General features: G+C 43.9%; 1 protein-coding gene across 1 annotated transcript in view; it reads right to left on the bottom strand.

Moving 5' to 3' along the window:
• The window catches only part of cwc27 (CWC27 spliceosome associated cyclophilin), a 38,700-nt gene that overhangs the window by 4,624 nt on the left and 14,517 nt on the right, over positions 1–19,559 (bottom strand). The window contains exons 12-13 of the mRNA XM_013137028.4: positions 8,220–8,329; positions 7,836–7,948 (exon numbers count right to left, since the gene is read on the bottom strand). Coding sequence (XP_012992482.1) covers positions 7,836–7,948; positions 8,220–8,329 — 223 coding nt within the window. The remainder of the gene's footprint in view (positions 1–7,835; positions 7,949–8,219; positions 8,330–19,559) is intronic.

Raw genomic sequence — 19,559 nt, 5'->3', positions numbered from 1 at the left:
CGCCACTCGTGTACTGGTAGTAGTAGACTTACGTTACTCTCTTTCTGATGCACATACAGTAGCTATTCCTGTGAGATTTAGAGTGGTAGACAGTTGGCAAAAAAAAAAATCTTGAAGCACCTGAAGAGTCCAATTCGTCCACCTCAACTACCAAACGTTGATCCATTAGATGCTAAAAAGGCATATGTGGCGAAAAGAATAAGATTCGTCCCAACCTAGTCAGAACAGTTTCCCTGGATTTGATATGACACTGAGGAAGTGGAAATAATGTACGTCTCAACGTGTAGGGATTTCCCTGCTACACGTCAGTTAGCTAATCAATATACATTTCTAGCAAGCTAGCTAATAATGATGTTAATGGACTAGGCCATATGGTCTATATTTAGCCACAGCCCTGTCCAGCTTTCCTTTTGTACTGGCCTGTCTCCTGATATCTCTATCTCCTCCATGCTCTTGAGACTGTACTGGGAAACAAAGCAAACCTTCTTGCGACAGCACATATGGATGTGCCATCCTGGAGGAGTTGGACAACATGTGCAAACTGAATGGGGTGCAGGTACTACCTCATGCTACCAATAGTGACAAGGACACTAACAAAACACAAAACTAAGGAAGATTCAGTCAGGAAGGATAACAAGAGAGCAATTGTCTGTGGCCACCCCCTGCAAAACCATTCCTTTTTTGGGGGTTGTCTTGCTTATGCCTCTCCAGTGCACCTGTTGTCACTTTCATTTGCACCAAAATAGGTGACATTGATTCACAATCGTTTATGCTTCCTAACTGGACAGATTGATATCCCTGAAATTTAATTTACTTTATACTGTGATGATTACATGTTCCCTTAATTTTTTTTAGCACTGTATTACAGCACTATATTACTATTATTTGCAGTTAGGTCAACATCTTACAGCACTGTACTACTATTACTGGAAGTGAAGTCAATATATTACAGTACTGTACTTTTATTACTGGAAGTTAGGACAACACATTTCACTGTCCTCCTTTAATCTGTCACTTAGATGACAGTGAAATGACTGTCCTCCTTGTTCGTATGTGTTGGATAGAGTGTCTGAGTGCGCACTTCAGTTTGTGTGCAAAGCTAAGTATGTTTGAGTGTATTCCTGTCAGCTGGCTTGTCTCCATGTGTGTGCGTCTGTATTTTAGCTTGCCTGGGTGCATGGGCAGTAGAGACAGCTCATCTAGGACATCCTGGTGGTTCTACTCCGGCAGACTGAGGAGTCCTGCAGTGTGAGGCGGACCGCTACCATAATTTGTCTAGCAGCCTCGGTGATGACAGGCACGCAGCCTCATCGCCCAGACATACTATAGAACAGAGTGTGTGTGTGTGTGTGTGTGTGTGTACAGCTCCGGAAAAAATTAAGAGACCACTGCACCTTTTTCTTTCCTTTCCAAACAAGAAACCAGGCAAGCCTAGTTCAGCCGGCCTGCAATAAAGTGTTGCCCTCTCGAGATTCGAACCCGGGTCATCAACGTGTAACGATGTGTCATTAACCACTACCCCACGGAGATATACGTTTGGCGGCTGTCAGTATAGCCTCTTGTTTTTATCTTGAGCAAACCCTCTTTTCTCACTGGCTGTTTTAACAGTTAATTGACCATTCTTGAATGACATTGGTACAGTTAAACTGACTAACGTTTCTTACGAAGTTAACCTCCGCTGTTTAAACAGCGTATTAGCCAGTAATAGGCTTTACCGGTATCTACTAACTTATTGGAATAGCCATAAGAAATCAGCAATTGCTAGCGAGTCTGACAAAGCTATTTCATTTCATGGCCTAAGAATGTATTGTTTTCTTTCATGGCATAACAATGTACTTTTTCTTTCATTCGTGACATTAATACATGACCATAATACAATAACCATCAATAAAGGTGACGATAACTAACTTTTTCATCAAGTGAAAAGACGAGAGAATCGTGGAATCCACCAGAAATAATAAATAAATGACATTGCTCTCAATAGGTCTTCCACATGACAGGTACTGTCCTTAACCACTACGCCACGTTTCAGCAATCGCTAAACTCCTTGGAGGATTGTGAGAAGCTGACTAACGTTTCTTATTACGTCCACCTCCACCATAGCGTCTATGGACTGTATTGCTTTTGCCACTAGCCAGTAATATGCTTCCTACTATCTACTAACTTCCTAGGAATAATCATAAGAATTGAGCAATTGCTAGCAATACTGAAGATGAACTTTTCCATACCAGAAACAGTCGCAATATAATCGTATACAGTTTCAGTTAAGGCTAACATAACCACTGTATTTTGTAGGCAGCAAATTTGTTTGTCTATCCTGACCCAAAACGCATGCACGGATGCGTACTGCGAAAAGAGTAAGATTCGTCCCAACCTAGTCAGAACAGTTTCCCTGGATTTGATATGACACTGAGGGAGTGGAAATAATGTACGTCTCAACGTGTAGGGATTTCCCTGCTACACGTCAGTTAGCTAATCAATATACAATTCTAGCAAGCTAGCTAATAATGATGTAAATGGACTAGGCCTAGGCCATATGGTCTATATTTAGCCACGGCCCTGTCCAGCTTTCCTTTTGTAATGGCCTGTCTCCTGGTATCTCTGTATCTCCTCCATGCTTTTGAGACTGTACTGGGAAACAAAGCAAATATTTTGTCTATACAGAACAATTCATAATGCGTACTTGGCTTCGACTGCGAGGACATATGAACTTGGGACCTATAGTCCGCAGATCCGCTTCTCTAACTACTACGCTATTTAACAAGATTTACTCAGTCAGTCAGTCAGTCACTCAGTAAGAGACATTTGCTCTTCTTGGCCGGCTACGCTTATGCGGTCCGGCAAAAAGTCGAAAAGGAAGGTTTTGAGTGAGGAACAGAGGGCTTAAAATTAGGATACCACTGCAAATTGAACACTTCTGTTCCTGACTCAAAACTTTCCTTTTCAACTCTTTTGGAAAGGAAAGAAAAAGGTGCAGTGGTTTCTTAATTTTTTCCGGGGCTGTACGTATGTATGCGTTTGTGTGTATATATATATATATATATATGGGTGATCTGAATCCTGAATGCTGATTGGCTGAAAGCCATAGTATATGAGGCCAAATACCACAGGTATGACAAAAACCTTTTTTTAGTTCTAAATGCATTGGTAACTGGATCGTAACAGCAATAAGGCACCTCAGGAAGTTGTGGTATATGGCTAATTAACCATGTCTAAGGGCTGTATCCAGGCACTGTGTGTGACATGCCTAGGAACAGCTCTGTAGTATATCGACAATATACCCTCTGGTGCCTTTTTGCTTAGAATTACTCGACATGTGTGTATATCTATATACAGTGGATATAAAAAGTCTACACACCCCTGTTAAAATGCCAGGTTTTTGTGATGTAAAAGAATGAGACAAAGATAAATCATGTCAGAACTTTTTCTACTTTTAATGTGACCTATAATGTGAACAATTCAATTGAAAAATAAACGGACATTTTTGAAATAAAAACCATATAACCTGGTTGCATAAGTGTGCCCACCCTCTTGTAATGGGGGATGTGGCTGTGTTCAGAATTAATCACATGAAAAAATTTAAATAGAAGTCATTACACATCTGCCATCATTTAAAGTGACTCTGTTTAATCACAAATAAAGTTAAGCTGTTCTAGTAGGATTTTCCTGACATCTTCTTAGTTGCATCTCAGAGCAAAATCCATGGTCTGCAGAGAGCATCCAAAGCATCAGAGGGATCTCATTGTTGAAAGATATCAGTCAGGAGAAGGGTACAAAATAATTTCCAAAGCATTAGACATACCATGGAACACAGTGAAGACAGTCATCATCAAGTGGAAAACATATGGCATAACAGAGACATTACCAAGAACTACCAAGAAAAGACAAGAAGAAACTGCTTCCAAGAGGCCTAAAGCAACATTAAAGGAACTGCAGGAATTTCTGACATGTACTGGCTGTGGGCTACATGTGACAACAATCTCCCGTATTCTTCATATGAATGGGCTATCGGGTAGGATAGCAAGACAGAAGCCTTTTCTTACAAAGAAAAACATCCAAGCCTGGCTGAAGTTTGCAAAAACAAACATCAAGTCCCCCAACAGCATGTGGGAAAATGTGTTATGGTCTGATGAAACCAAGGTTGACATTTTTGGCCATAATTCCAAAAGGTATGTTTGGCGCAAAAACAACACTGCACATCACCCAAAGAACACCATACCCACACTGAAGCATGGTGGTGGCAGCATCATGCGTTGGGGCTGTTTTTCTTCAGCTGGAACCGGGGCCTTAGTCAGGGTGGAGGGAATTATGAACAGTTCCAAATACTAGGCAATTTTGGCACAAAACCTTTAGGCGTCCGTTAGAAAGCTGAAGAGGAAGTTCACTTTTCAGTAAGACAACGACCCAAAGCACACATCCAAACCCACAAAAGAATGGCTTCACCAGAAGAAGATTAATGTTTTGGAATGGCCCAGCAAGAGCCCAGACCTGAATCCAATTGAACATCTGTGGGGTGATCTGAAGAGTGCTGCACACAGGAGATGTCCTCGAAATCTGACAGATTTGGAGCGCTTTTGCAAAAATGAATGGGCAAATATTGCCACGTCAAGATGTGCCATGTTAATAGACTCCTACCCAAAAAGACTAAGTGCTGTAATAAAATCAAAAGTAGATTCAACAAAGTATTAGTTTAAGGGTGTGCACACTTATGCAACCAGGTTATTGTGAGTTTTTAATTTTCCCCCCTCAAAGATGTCAGTTTGTTTTTCAATTGAATTGTTCATGTTATATGTCACATTAAAGGTGGAAAAAGTTCTGACATGATTTATCTTTGTCTCATTCTTTTACATCACAAGAACCTGGCATTTTAACAGGGGTTTGTAGACTTTTTATATCCACTGCATGCATGCATGCATATATATATATATAAAGCCCTGGGTTTAGAGATCCAATGTGCTTATCAACCAACTCTCTTTAACCAGAAGCCTCAGAAGGACTCCGAATCCTTTCTTCTCTTTTTCTTTTTGAAGGGAGAGGAAAGCCGGAGAGGCGGGGGATGGGGGTGACAGGAGCTTTCTGGCTTCTTGGCGTGAGAAAAGAGAGCGTGTGTTTGTGTCTATGCGAGCACGCGTACACGTGCGTGCGCGCGCGTGTGTGTGTGTGTGTGTGTGAGTGTGTGTTAACAGAGCCATGTAGAAAGTACGGTTTGTAGACGCAGACACAGATGGAATAGTTTACGGCCCCCTGGCCCAGACTTGACTTAGAGGAGTCTGACCTGTAGTAACCCCCATCTGTACCTGGGCTGACTCCCTGTGTGGCACAGACTCGCTCCTGCGCCGCCTGGCTGTCCGTCCACACCAAAGCTTGCGGTCCACTGTTCCCTACATTTAACGTCTGACTGGGCCCGGGGGCACCGTTTGGGACAGACTGCTGTGCTGTGGTGCCCACGCTCTCTCACCCTTCTGTCTCCTACCTAGTGGGCCGACAGCACAGCGGTCTGGGGCCAAACGCTTCATTTTCCATGATGTATCAAAGACACCGGGAGCTTCATTATTTTCACGTGGAAGCTTGAAGAGATTGACTCGATGGAACGAGGCGCCACCTTCCCAAGGTAGCATGCTTCACATTTTTGATTAAGCCCCCCCAGGGGTTTGCAAGTGTGGAGGCTATTGTGTCGGAGCCACATCAAGTTTCTGTGCATCACAAGTCGCTCCTTTTCACCTCAATCGACGCCCACAATCCCGCGTGGTGGAAACGATATGGAAATGATTACGCAAAATAAGATCTATCTAGTGATTTATTCTCTGTAGTAATGTAAATAAGCCCCCAGACTGAGCTGGGGGGGTGGTCTAATAGCGACCACAGGTTGTTATTTCTAAAATCTCTCACACAGACACTTTCCTCGAAATGCACACACATGGGATTTATTTGCTAAGAGTACAGAGACCTGTTGGTGACAAACAGAATGGGGAACAATGTAAAAGCTGATTTCCTGATGGTGGCACTGTCTGGTCTGAGAGATCTGGCTACACGAACGCAAATGCACTCTGCTGCCCAGAGAAAACAAAAAGTGTTGGCAAGACTTCAGCTGCCCACACACACATGCACAGACACACAGACGTGTTTTAACTTCCAGTGTGATTAACTAGCCTGTTTTATGTAGGCTGCAGCACGTGCTCTCTCTATATAGACATAGATGTATATACACTCATACAAACACACATCTCGGTCTCTCTATTTCATGCTCTCTCTTCACTATTTCTCCCTCTCATTTCTCTCTTTGTGAGTCATAGTGTGGTGGGATGCTCTGTTCAGCTCCGGACACAGCAAGGCGTTGAAAACACATCAGCGGTGGGGAGGAGAAACGTCAAAACACGATCCGTTTGAGGAGTTCATCAAATTGAGCCAAAATAGGCCATAAACGTGACCCGGCTGGGGGAAGAAAAAATGTAATTCCATATGCATCTAATCTAAGTGACAGAAGGAGAGGAGCAGGCCAAGAGACCACAGTTCTAAACAGCACGGGTCCTCCTGGCTGTGGAGTTCATCACATTCTATAGCTTCAGCCCGCAACCTCACAGAAACCTCACAGAAACCTCACAGAAACCTCACAATGCTTCCTATACTTACAATCTACGTGTGTTTTCTTGATGCCTGCGTGTTCCTCACAAAGTGGCGACCCGATGTGGTGTTAAAAACGCACATAACAGATGACAAACTCTTTCGGCCCAGGCAAACGTCCCGGGGTTTAGGTTTTTTGGTTGGCGGAGCAGCGGCCATATGTAACCTTGCCATTTAATGCTGTGTGGGCCGTAATGAGAGCCGCTAGGCCTAATATTTGCCTGCTGCTCTGAGTAGTGACTGTGAGGCAGAGCTCAGCCAGGCTGCTGACGGGGCACGATTCCAGACACTCCTTTGTCATCCACGCTTGGTGCAGCGCCGCGCTGAGGGAAGGGAATGGTCCCTACAATGCGGCTTAACACACACACACACGCACGCACTAAAAGACCAGCCTACAATCGGGGGGAAAAAATAAACATGCCCCCGTTAGAGCGATCTGTTCACCTGTCTGGCTTCTCTGAGAGTAATGAAACTCAAGCCTTCGGGCTGGCACCCCGGCCATAGCATATTAGCTCCATCTATCTAGTCTGGAGCGGGCGGAGTGTTGACTGGCTGTATAAAGTTGAGCGGTGTGTCGAGTCATTAAGGAGCAGCTCGTCGAGCCTGTGTTATGACTGGCCATTAACAGACATAACAGATAATGTTACAGGACAGGCCCGGACGGACCGCTCTGTCTGACCCACCCCAACTGGCAGGGGTATGCCGGGTTCCAAACGACAGCACGGCTCCCTGCTCGGCCCACTACATCCAACCAGATTGCCCTGGTTAAAAGTAGGGCACTAAATGGGAATCGGGGGGCCGTTGGGATTCAGCTGCAGTGCGGTAGTATTGTTGTGGCCCGGCTCCTGTCTCCGAGTCTGGACTGTCAGGAGGCAGGTCGGGAGGGAAGCACTACATCTGCTCCCCAATACGGCAGCACTGGGCGAAGTAATTAATGATAATAAGTGACTGGTTTTATGCAGTGCTTTTCCAGATGTGCAAAGCCCTTCAGAATATATGACTGTATTGAAATGTGGACGTCTGGGGAAATAGTTAGTTGGCGCTGCGTAGGTAGCTTGATTTCAGATATTAATTTGACCAAGAGCACCAAGCAAATTTGCCAATGTTTTCGTGATAAGTAATGGGGGAGATCCCATTGGTTTGAGAATTGAGGGCATTCATAGACTGGATAATCTGCATAGTATTGCAACATTTTACCCCATATTTGAACATACCATCCTTTGTCGTCGTCCTCCGCCAGCTCCTCTGGGTCCTCCTCGGGGGCCTCCAAAGTCTCAGTGATAGCTGAGGACAGCTTGGACTTGAAGCGGTCCAGTAGCGCCAGCGTCTGAAAGGGTAATTAGGCTTAAGGTAATCAGAAAGTCTGGGTCACGACCAACATAAATCTTAAGATCTAAGGCTTCTCAAAGTCTCTCAAACTTTCAACCCAATCCCGTCCTAAGAAAAGTGCCTGTCCTGTATCTGTACTTGATTGGAAGACGTGTGCTCTCAGTACTCTACAGTAAGACCAGAGCTTCTACTGAGCTGAGTGATGGAGTGTAAAGAGTGCATGACACCGGGCACAGTGGCTCAGGTCATGGTTCAAAGACACCTGTTACCTGGGCCTCCCTGGTGGAGCCCTTCTTCTGTTTCTGTTTCCTCAGGTCTTCATACTTCTTCTTGCCCTCCAGGTACTCCGCCACCGCCTCACTGCCTGGCTTCTTCTCTTCTGAAGGGACCCAGTAAGGCTTTAGTTAGTAAAAAGTCAGTTAGTTGTTGACAGCATTTAGGGTTAACTATTTGACACTCAGCCATGGACTCCCAGATAGAATAGTCTGCTAACTAGTTTTGCAGACACGCTGCCAGTCTGAGATCCCATATTCTACAGGATCTCAATACAGTTAGTGATTTCACAGCAAACTGACAGGTAAAACTAGATAACTGGGAGACATTTCACAGCGAAAACTGAAAAAACTCACTAGTGTTCACAGTACTGATTAAACAGATATATAAAAAAAAATTCTATCTATATCTCAAGCCCTGGCATGTCATGAGATCAGCTTGGAGACAGATTTTTGGTCACAAATAGAACACTATTCCCTACATAGTACACTACTCTAGATCCAGGGCCTATTCCCTTTGTAGTGTACTACCCATGACCAGACAAGGGTGCCATTTCGGACACCGATCGAGACCCATTGGATCGGAGACAAAGTAAATGGATCTGATTTGATTCAGAAGAGCGTCTGCCGCAGGGCAAACAGATCCAGCAAGATAAATGATGGGCGACCAGTTTAACAAGGAAACCCCTCTCCCTCTGCCATCAGAGTGCTCCGCTCTGTGCCAGAATCAGCCACATCCAACAATACTGTGAAAGTTCCCAATGAAAACGAAAGGGGAAAAGCGGGGCCGAATTCTTCAACGTCGGCCTTGAGACTGGATGGAGACTGCTGAGGGGAAGTACACCTCTGGGCAGGGAGGGTTTCAATGAGAAAACCAAGTGGCTCAAATAAGTGGATATAACCTTGTCTTACTCAAGCAGAACAATACTTCCAAAGGCACAGCGGTGGGGCTACTTCCTACTTATATTCAGTATCTGCACACTGAGGAAGACCGCGCTGTTTTGCCAAGAGAGGATACAGGATACGACACATCAAAGAGCCAGACCGTAGTGCCCTTAAAGAGATGAATATCCTAACATACATAAACAGTGTCAGTTGACTTATCAAGGCAGTCTAATGAACTGCAGGACAGAGCGTATTAGTGATGCAGGTTTAGCACTGCTCTTTCAAGGTATCAGCTGATGACAGGGAAAGGTATAGGCCTTTTGACTGGACGGGCTGCCAGGAGAGAGTACTCTCACGGGATATGAAAAGACAGGGTGGAGACAGAAAAGAGAAATAGTGAGAGCGAGAAAATGCATGTGAGAGAAAATTAGCAATAGGAAGAAGGGGGAAAAAGAGAGAAAAGGGATGACATGAGGAGAAAGAGAATGAAGGCTGATAGGAATCTATGCGGCACGTTTCCCACACCTGAGATATAAAATATATAAAAAACATTCACATACAATAACACACAGACCATTAACTTAGAGTGAAAGACATGAAGCGGAAGAGAACAGATTAAACCATTAGATGAGACGATCATGTACAAATGATAAGAAAAACTCCCTAGAAAGGTCGGAACCTAGGAAGAAACCTGGAGAGGAGCCAGACTCTGGGGTGGCCAGTCCTGTTCTGGCTGTCGGGTGAAGGTTATAAGATCACATTTTGAGTCACATCAATGTTTTTGCATGATCAGATGACCGGTGGGTCAATAAAAAAAGGTGGTCTGTGTCCAGAGTCTTTAGGCACAATCTGCTGCTGGACAACCAGGTGGACAGGGACAACCAGGTGGACAGGGACAACCAGGTGGAAAAGGACAGGGACAACCAGGTGGACAGGGACAACCAGGTGGAAAAGGACAGGGACAACCAGGTGGGTTGTGGGCAGTGACATCTGGAATTGTCAAAATTAGTGGGAGCATTCCTTAGATCTAAAAGGATTCCTGAGCACAGAATTCAGACAGACCCCAGTCCTCAGACTCATCCCCCAGGTACATGGTAAGTGTGTCCAAACGCTTGACTGGTACTGTATGTATGGCAGGACAAAGTCGGAGTTGAATAATAGTTAATTCATGTCATGCTTGGTTGGTTGAGAGTAAAACTTTAAAATCACTCCTAATCTTTACACGCAGCCAAATTAGAGGGGCCAGTACTGAAGTGATCACACTGTGGTTCTAGGGCTTGTCTTCCTGTTCCTTATGAATGAAACAAAGGTTCCAGGGTAGGCAATTTTGGGGCTTCGCCATTTTTAATTGAAATGCACAGATGTTTCCTGCATAGCTGTGAAAATTCACATTGTATTTCTGGGTGACATCATCAAGCGCCATTTTATATAGTAATATCTTTCTGATAGACAGGACCTAAAACACGCATACAGACTATACTAATATGGGTTTAGAATCTCTCCAAAAGGGAATGATCAATGGTGTCAAAGGCAGCCGTAAGGTGAAGAAAAACAGGTCTATAGAAACTACACGTCTACAGAGAAGACATGGGCTACAGGTCTAAAGAGGGTACAGGAGCTGTGGGGACTACATGGGGATATAGACACTACACGTCTTCAGAGAAGACATGGGCTACAGGTCTAAAGAGGGTACAGGAGCTGTGGGGACTACATGGGGATATAGACACTACACGTCTTCAGAGAAGACATGGGCTACAGGTCTAAAGAGGGTACAGGAGCTGTGGGGACTACATGGGGATATAGACACTACACGTCTTCAGAGAGGACATGGGCTACAGGTCTAAAGAGGGTACAGGAGCTGTGGGGACTACATGGGGATATACACTCACCTAAAGGATTATTAGGAACACCTGTTAAATTTCTCATTAATGCAATTATCTAATAAACCAATCACAAGGCAATTGCTTCAATGCATTTAGGGGTGTGGTCCTGGTCAAGACAATCTCCTGAACTCCAAACTGAATGTCAGAATGGGAAAGAAAGGTGATTTAAGCAATTTTGAGCGTGGCATGGTTGTTGGTGCCAGACGAGCCGGTCTGAGTATTTCACAATCTGCTCAGTTACTGGGATTTTCACGCACAACCATTTCTAGGGTTTACAAAGAATGGTGTGAAAAGGGAAAAACATCCAGTATGCGGCAGTCTTGTGGGCGAAAATGCCTTGTTGATGCTAGAGGTCAGAGGAGAATGGGCCGACTGATTCAAGCTGATAGAAGAGCAACTCTGACTCAAATAACCACTCGTTACAACCGAGGTATGCAGCAAAGCATTTGTGAAGCCACAACACTCACAACCTTGAAGCGGATGGGCTACAACAGCAGAAGACCCCACCGGGTACCACTCATCTCCACTACAAATAGGAAAAAGAGGCTACAATTTGCACAAGTTCACCAAAATTGGACAGTTGAAGACTGGAAGAATGTTGCCTGGTCTGATGAGTCTCGATTTCTGTTGAGACATTCAGATGGTAGAGTCAGAATTTGGCGTAAACAGAATGAGAACATGGATCCATCATGCCTTGTTACCACTGTGCAGGCTGGTGGTGGTGGTGCAATGGTGTGGGGGATGTGTTCTTGGCATACTTTAGGCCCCTTAGTGCCAATTGGGCATCGTTTAAATGCCCCGGCCTACCTGAGCATTGTTTCTGACCATGTCCATCCCTTTATGACCACCATGTACCCATCCTCTGATGGCTACTTCCAGCAGGATAATGCACCATGTCACAAAGCTTGAATCATTTCAAATTGGTTTCTTGAACATGACAATGAGTTCACTGTAATAAAACGGCCCCCACAGTCACCAGATCTCAACCCAATAGAGCATCTTTGGGATGTGGTGGAACGGGAGCTTCATGCCCTGGATGTGCATCCCACAAATCTCCATCAACTGCAAGATGCTATCCTATCAATATGGGCCAACATTTCTAAAGAATGCTTTCAGCACCTTGTTGAATCAATGCCAGGTAGAATTAAGGCAGTTCTGAAGGAGAAAGGGGGTCTAACACAGTATTAGTATGGTGTTCCTAATAATCCTTTAGGTGAGTGTAGACACTACACGTCTTCAGAGAAGACATGGGCTACAGGTCTAAAGAGGGTACAGGAGCTGTGGGGACTACATGGGGATATAGACACTACACGTCTACAGAGAAGACATGGGCTACAGGTCTAAAGAGGGTTCAGGAGCTGTGGGGACTACATGGGGATATAGACACTACAGCTGCTACAGTTCTATAGAGAATGCAGAATTACAGTGACCATAGGTCTATAGAGAATACAGATCTATGGTCAATACAGGGGCTGCAGTTACTACAGGTCTAGAGACTACAGGACTACAGAGAAAACAGGTCTATGGACAATACAGGGGCTATAGAAACTACAGGACTAGACAGCAGGGCTATAAAAACTACAGATCTATAGAGACTATATAAAATGTCTAAGATGTTGATGTTAGAAGACTTAGCCTTTTTGTAGTTTTAACATGGATGTTTACCTAGCTAATCTAATTGTTGTTATTCAGACATGCTATTTCCCTTTCAAAGTGTCAGACCTGAAAGTACTGCACCAAATCAATGCAGATTTTGTACGGTATTTAATTCCAAAACTTTTCCACAACAGAGAATTAACATATCTTTCAGAATCTGTGCCTGTTAAAAGGTCGAGTCTGGCAGTTAAACCTAATTGCTCCCCGCTCATTGCCGTAAATGTCATCCCACCTGTTCAAATAAAAAGTATTAAAAAAAGCAAATCTATATTTTGCGACATCTTCCTGCGTTTGCGGTTTGTCAATAAGCTGGAATGGCTTAATAATGAGAAGACGACAACTCCACCTTCTAGCCCGACAACACAAGTTGGACCCTTGTGGGACAGACGCCACGTTGTTCTAACATGTTTGTTCCTTCAATGGTTTATGTCTTTGCTTCCACAATATTTGTGGAAATCGTTTCCACAGGAAATCATTTGAAAGCTTTGCTGACTTGTTATGCGACTGACTGCAGGGGTGAACTGCAAGGCAAGCACAAGTCAGGCTGGCTTCCCTTTATCTGAGTAATGGGCCCCCATACAGGCAAACTGTGGAGTAAGGGCAGTGTGAATGGAGTCAGTATCCAAAATACATTTCCATGTTGTCATTTACGTGTCAATGGGACTGAACTGTGATAAGAAACTCATGACAAGAGGGAGCGATAGGAAGGGAGGAGTAGGCGGAAAGGAAGGGAGGAGAGAGAGGAAAGAGAGGGAGGAGAGGGGAAAGGGAGGGCGGAGAGGCTACGCAGGAAAAGCTAATTGTATGTTGACTCGCGGTGAATAGAAAAGGCGTTAATGTTTTAATCTCCAGGATCAGACGCCAAAGGCAGTGATGTCACAGAGGGGGCAGACTGTGAGCGCAGAGCCTACTGTTCCAGAGGCACAGTTATTTCCACAACACCCCTCTGATGTCACAGACAGACAGGCAGGCAGCCTCCGTCACCTGGCTACAGGAGTCATGGTAACTCTGACTAGTGGGTAGCCCGGTCAGGACAGGAAGTCTTGAGGGGAGGGGGGGGCAAAACAAACGACGTAACGCGTTGCATACTGATATCCTGCGTCTGGTCCTTTCATTTATTGAGAGCTGCTGCATTGCACTACGAGCGCTGGTGGCTAGAAGGAACACTGGGCCACTGTCTCAGAGAGGCAGGCGTGTTTGGCACGGCATCACTGTGAGAAAATAGGGTGTACGATAGCGGGCCCCTGCTTATAACGAGCTCACCTTTGGATCAAGATGCCTTGACTGTGCCACCACATATGTATGGCCAGCAGCCTGTTACCCAAAAAACGATTCAGAAACAAAATGCTGCTTGTTTATTAGTTAAACAATTGTCAAGTGCTGTGAAGCCAGACTTTGACATATATAAGAGGTTAGACATCTGACATCTAGGCTGAACTCAGCGTGAAGTCAACCTAAAGCATGTGAAGCACGGCTGTGTCTGAAATGGCACCATATTCCCTTTTTAGTCCCCTACTTTTAACCAGAGCACCACGGAGCGGAGTTTATTTTCTCAAACGCTTTACTTGACTGAATTCATAGCACAGTCTGTTCCAAACATAAGGTCTATGCTCGTCTCTACTTTAAATACACAAACATTTAAATGTGCAATTTTGTAATTTATTTGTGGCAAACATTTTAAACACTTCCTCTATTGAAAAGGCACAAACTGACATTTGTAATCTCTCTTAGGAGATGTTTTGCTCTTCGGTATTTCTGAAATATAAATGTTATGAATGTTGAATTAACATTAAGTTGGCCTAAACTGTTTCAGTAATAGAAATATGGCTCTTAAAAATAAATGTATGCAAACACTGAATCTGCAGTACCAAGTTGGATATAAGACTGAATATAAGACTATTGGTATGAGATGTAATGAATTATGACACCACAGCACTATAAAGTCGATTATTTCTGGAAAGTAATGATAAACACTGACTTAGACAACGTTCTTTCATCAAAATTATCTTAGAAACCAGTGAACAGTTCCTCTACAACCCCAGAGTAAAATCGGTTCTTACACGTTACTTGGCTAACACAGCGAAGACTCTTCTGCAGCACGCCAAGTAAGGTTATCTGGATTGCAGATAAGATAAAGGGCCTGATTCAATCCAACTGGGTTACTGGGTTCCCAGGGGTTAGCACACTGCGACAAGGCACATTTGTATTAACGACAGCAATGAAACGATGTCTACTGCGTAAACCGGCTATTCAACTCCGGTCCTGGAAGGCCAGATCACATCTGTTTTTTATCCTCTCCTAATCAGGCACTGATTTTGACCTGGGATAACAAAAAACAGAGATGTTTCAGCAGTCCAGGACCGGAGTTATCTTCACTTGGTGTAAAACAAAGAGAATCTTAACTTTATGCTGTTTACTTATTTAACAAATCCGAGTGCATAGCTACGAACAGAGTGAACAAAGATATGACTGCTATCGTAATTCTGGGGCAAGCCTCCCACCTTAACAGGGGCCCACCAATGTGCTTTTACAGTATAACTACCCCAACAGTGTTAGAATAGACAGGAGATAGTTGTTTTTTTTAGAAGGGTCATCACAAGCTAAAGTCCCATAAGTTCTTCCGGGGTTGGATTGCCATCGTTTAAGTCCAGGAAACCAGGCAATTACTCTTGTTTCACAAGGCATTTAGGCCTCGAATGCTCAAAATTCTGAGCAATCATCTGAATCCCCCTCACTGGGCAAGTGTGGATCTGGGGCCGCTCTCTCACACTCCTTGCGCTCCAGTCCTCATCCCTTGAGTCAACATGGAAGTCTGCTTTGCTGCTCGAGGTGCAAATCTCCACTTCTGATTTACGAGAGCAAGAAGTGATCCCTTTCCATCTTTCTCAATCTTCCCTCATGGTCTGCCCCCTCGCAGCAGCCCGGGACTTGCAGGACGCTGAATGATGACGCCCTGGGGGCACAACACGGGTAAAACTCAGTCCTATCCAGCTGTTGTCACTAACCACTATCTTTTAGTTTGATGGCCATTCTAACTGCATTCCTCCCCTAGCTGTCACCTGGGCCAGAGAGAGCTACAAATCACAGGTCTGATGTTGTAGCAACGGGGGGAGGGTTGTTGTGGACAACAGACGCCTTCTTGTTTGGCGAGGAGGCTTTACTCTTTTCTCTCTTTTCCTCGTTCGCCAATCAATGCTTGTTTGAGACGCGTTGGATGAGCATTGCTTTTGAAGGCCTAGAGTGGTCAACGCTGCATCAAAACAAACCCTGTTTCTCATCAATCAACGGACTAATCAGTAGGAGTTAAAAATCTGTTGTGAAGCTGCCTTCTTATTTCTATCCTTCACTGTCATCGCAGTCACAACAATTAATGATGCAGATTCCAGCTGTAAGCTGAGTGATCTGTAGATCTGAGTTTCCGATCTTCTCCCAAAGAGTACAGGCTAGTTGCCAGAGAGAGTTTGCAGTATATATATGGTCAGGGAAAAACCAACGACATCACTGCTGAACCTTCATTCCTTTATTCTGGGTCTCGTCTTTCAATGGAGAGTAAGAATAGTGGTATACACCAGGTGCAATTTTGAAATGCGGTTGTGCAACAGCAGTTTCTCTTGTTATGTCAATCACTGAGAGTTGCTCAATTAGCCATGTCAGCTAACAATTTTTAGATTGGTAGTTATTCTAGCCAGCTGTCTAAACTTGTAGGAATCAGGGTCGAATATCGACCGGGCACTACCTCAGGGGCCCTAACCTTCAGGTCCCCCATTGCTTTTCTTAGTCATTCTCACTCAGATGTCATATTAACATAGCACAAGCCATGGCAACATGGATTTTATTTTAATAACATAGCACAACTACAGGATTTTTATTTTAAAAGAAACTTAGAAATGTCACATTACCTTTGCAAAACTAGAAAAATCGATCTGTAAAAAAAAAAATCTTACTGCCCAATGACTAAATTACTAGAATTGCATAACATGAGTTCTAGAATTTTTTACTTTCTGTCCACACCATTTTCCCATTGCAGAAAGGTTGCTTCGGAACTGCAATATTTTCTATTTGCCCTATTACACAACGTAAAACTTCAGGAACTCAACTTTAAAATGTATTGATTTATATCCGCTGTCAAGAGTAGAGCTACAAAAACAATTTGCTGTGAGGTGGGTAACGCTTGCTTAGGACCCCCAAAAAAGCAAGCCCTGTAATTTGGCTTAATATCTTTGACAAATAAATGTGAAAATCCTATCCAGATATAAGATTGAAACATTTGAATTCATTCTTCGAAAGGTGGAAAGAAATGACAACACTGAACACAATCCTTGACTCAACCGCCAAATTGAATCCCATTACACCTAAATATCAGAAATTCTTGAATGAAGCCAGGCGATTCATAAATGTCGAACTGAACTTCCTTTGTCAGAAACCTGTGAACTGTATTTTGGAGAAAAAAAGAAACCTAACTGCAGCATATAATCATGAATCAATTGACGTTTCAAAGATCAGTCTTTGTTAAAAATGTTCTTCCACATCAACAATTTGACTGACAAGGCGCCATTGAAATAAAACACCCTGTGCACACAGGCATAACCTGTATAAATAGAAGAAAAATTGTAGAAAGAATGTTGCCACATCATTGAGGGTGGGTATGAAAAAATGGACAGTGTTTTTAGCGTGTCTCTCTTATTCTTGGCTCTCAGAACCGACCCTTATGCCAAGACAGAGAAAACCAGACTGGAGAAACATGCTATAATTATAAAGTCTTGAAAATTGAAGAGATGTCTGTCGAAAATAATAACTCAAAAAGGTACAAATGTCTCTTTTAGCTCTCAGCTGGGTCAGTTCTGAGGAGACAATTGGCTTTGTCCCTTGAATAAGACGCAACATGCCAGGAGGGTGGGAAGTGGCTGCTGCCGTTCTAAGTGATTTGAGGAGGAATGTGTTTGTTTTTGCGACTAAGCAAAAAGACGTGTGTAGCCCGTGTGGACATAGGAAGTCCAGAGGGACCACATTCAAGGCCTGCTGCAGAAACCAAATGATTAGATAGTTATTGGCTGACATCAGATCAGTTGGCTTGTCAGAACTGGCTCCCCTCAGGCATGATTCAAATCTAATTTCTAATTATTCTCTATTTCTTGTTTGAGGTGAAACGGAAACAGACGAGATATTTCAAAACAGAAGTCTTTGACATCTTCCAAATATTAGGGTGCAAACAAAGTGAGTATACTTCAGGTTTTTCTCTGCCGTTAGCATTAGCCTAACTGGCCCGAATAGGTCTGCTGGTGATCCCTTGGTTTCTCCTGGTATTTTGTTAGAGACTGCAGAGTACATGCCGGTGAACATGCCTCCTCCAAGCGGTCCATGACCTGTCTTGGCCAAGTAGCAGTGGCACCTTATTCGAAACACAGTGCACTACATTTTGAATTGACTATGTAGGCTCTGGTCAAAAGTAGTGCACTCCATAGGGAATAGGACACTGTTAGGGAAACATGCCGAGAGGACTCTGTCCAATCACAACATGTGCACAAGCAGGACTTGAATTCCATCCTCTGCAATTTCATTCTCATAAAGACAAAGTGGAATCTAGAGCTCTTTAGTCTTGTGCGTATTTATCAATAGTGTGGTTGGCAAGCTGAGAAAACAAGCTGTAAAAAACATACAAGTATTCCAAAGGAACGTCCTGTCACACTTTAACTGATCACAAGCTGCTTTGAAAACATTTGTGGGTAAACGACTTCGCAAAAACCCGGATTTTGGCCAATTGTCCGGATTTCAAATACAACTTGGGGTGAACTGGAACAATACTATTTTCTTTGCCGCAAGAATGTGAGGAATGTTGTCAGCGTATTCCAGTATGTGGTTACGCACGTGTATTTTGGAAGCAATGTCTCTTTGCCTTAATAGCAGACCGGTGAGGTCATGATGACACAGAAACATCAAGTTAGCAAGTTTACCCTCTAAACCAATTTTCTCAAGAGACTGTAGTCAAACCCATCACAGCTGCATCCACGCTGCTTTGGCATTTTGGCTTCTTCAAAGTTGACCGCTGCCCAGAGATCTGGCTGAGGGGTCAGATCTTTACCTCCCTCAGGGCATTCCAACTGAGGACAGTGACATAGAACAGCCTCTTCATTCAAAGCTGTTCAAAGGTCAATAGGTTTTCTTGAGCTAACACTAGGCTAATCCTTAGAGAAAGTAGGGCGGGAACCAGGCAGATTCAGAGACAGCAGAATTTATGAATACCCTTCATATTTTTTTTTTTAATCATGTGTGAAGAATAGAGGAACCGTAAGTGTCCAGGATTAATAAACAGTATCCAGGAGATGATGAAAACATCTCAACATCAAACACTCACAAATGCACTTTATTGGGACCCCCACAACCACTACAGTTGTTCTAGTGCTAGTGTGGTTTTTCAAATCGTACCAATTTGCTTCATCATGGTGGGTGTACCAATAAAACATTCAATAGATGGGAAGCCATTTGTAATACATGACTGTGTGATAATAGAGAAACACCAATCATTCTGTCGCCATATCACTGTGGGCAACTCTGGTAACCCGCTTATGCTTAGGGCTTTCAGTTTTTAACCAAGTGGGTAACCATCTCTAGCCTGGCTGACATGACCCACATTCATACACACCTGTGACTTGCAGAAGTGGTATCAGCCAGACTAAGGCAACATGGCAATCTGTTGGTTGAACTATGGTCTGGGGAGGCATATCCTTGGAGGGTTGCACAGCCCTCTATGTGCTAGCAAACGGTACTCTGACTGCTGTTAGGTACCAGGATGAAATCTTCAGACACATTGTCAGACCCTACACTGGTGGAGTAGGCCCTGGGTTCCTACTGGTCAATGACAATGCCCAGCCTCATGTGGACAGAGTGTGTAGGCAGTTCATTGATGACGAAGACA

The sequence above is a fragment of the Esox lucius genome, chromosome 14 (genome assembly GCF_011004845.1).
Source record: "Esox lucius isolate fEsoLuc1 chromosome 14, fEsoLuc1.pri, whole genome shotgun sequence".
In the NCBI taxonomy this organism is placed as follows: Eukaryota; Metazoa; Chordata; class Actinopteri; order Esociformes; family Esocidae; genus Esox; species Esox lucius.
Note: the sequence above shows the minus strand (reverse complement) of the source record. Positions and strands in the feature narration are given on the sequence as shown.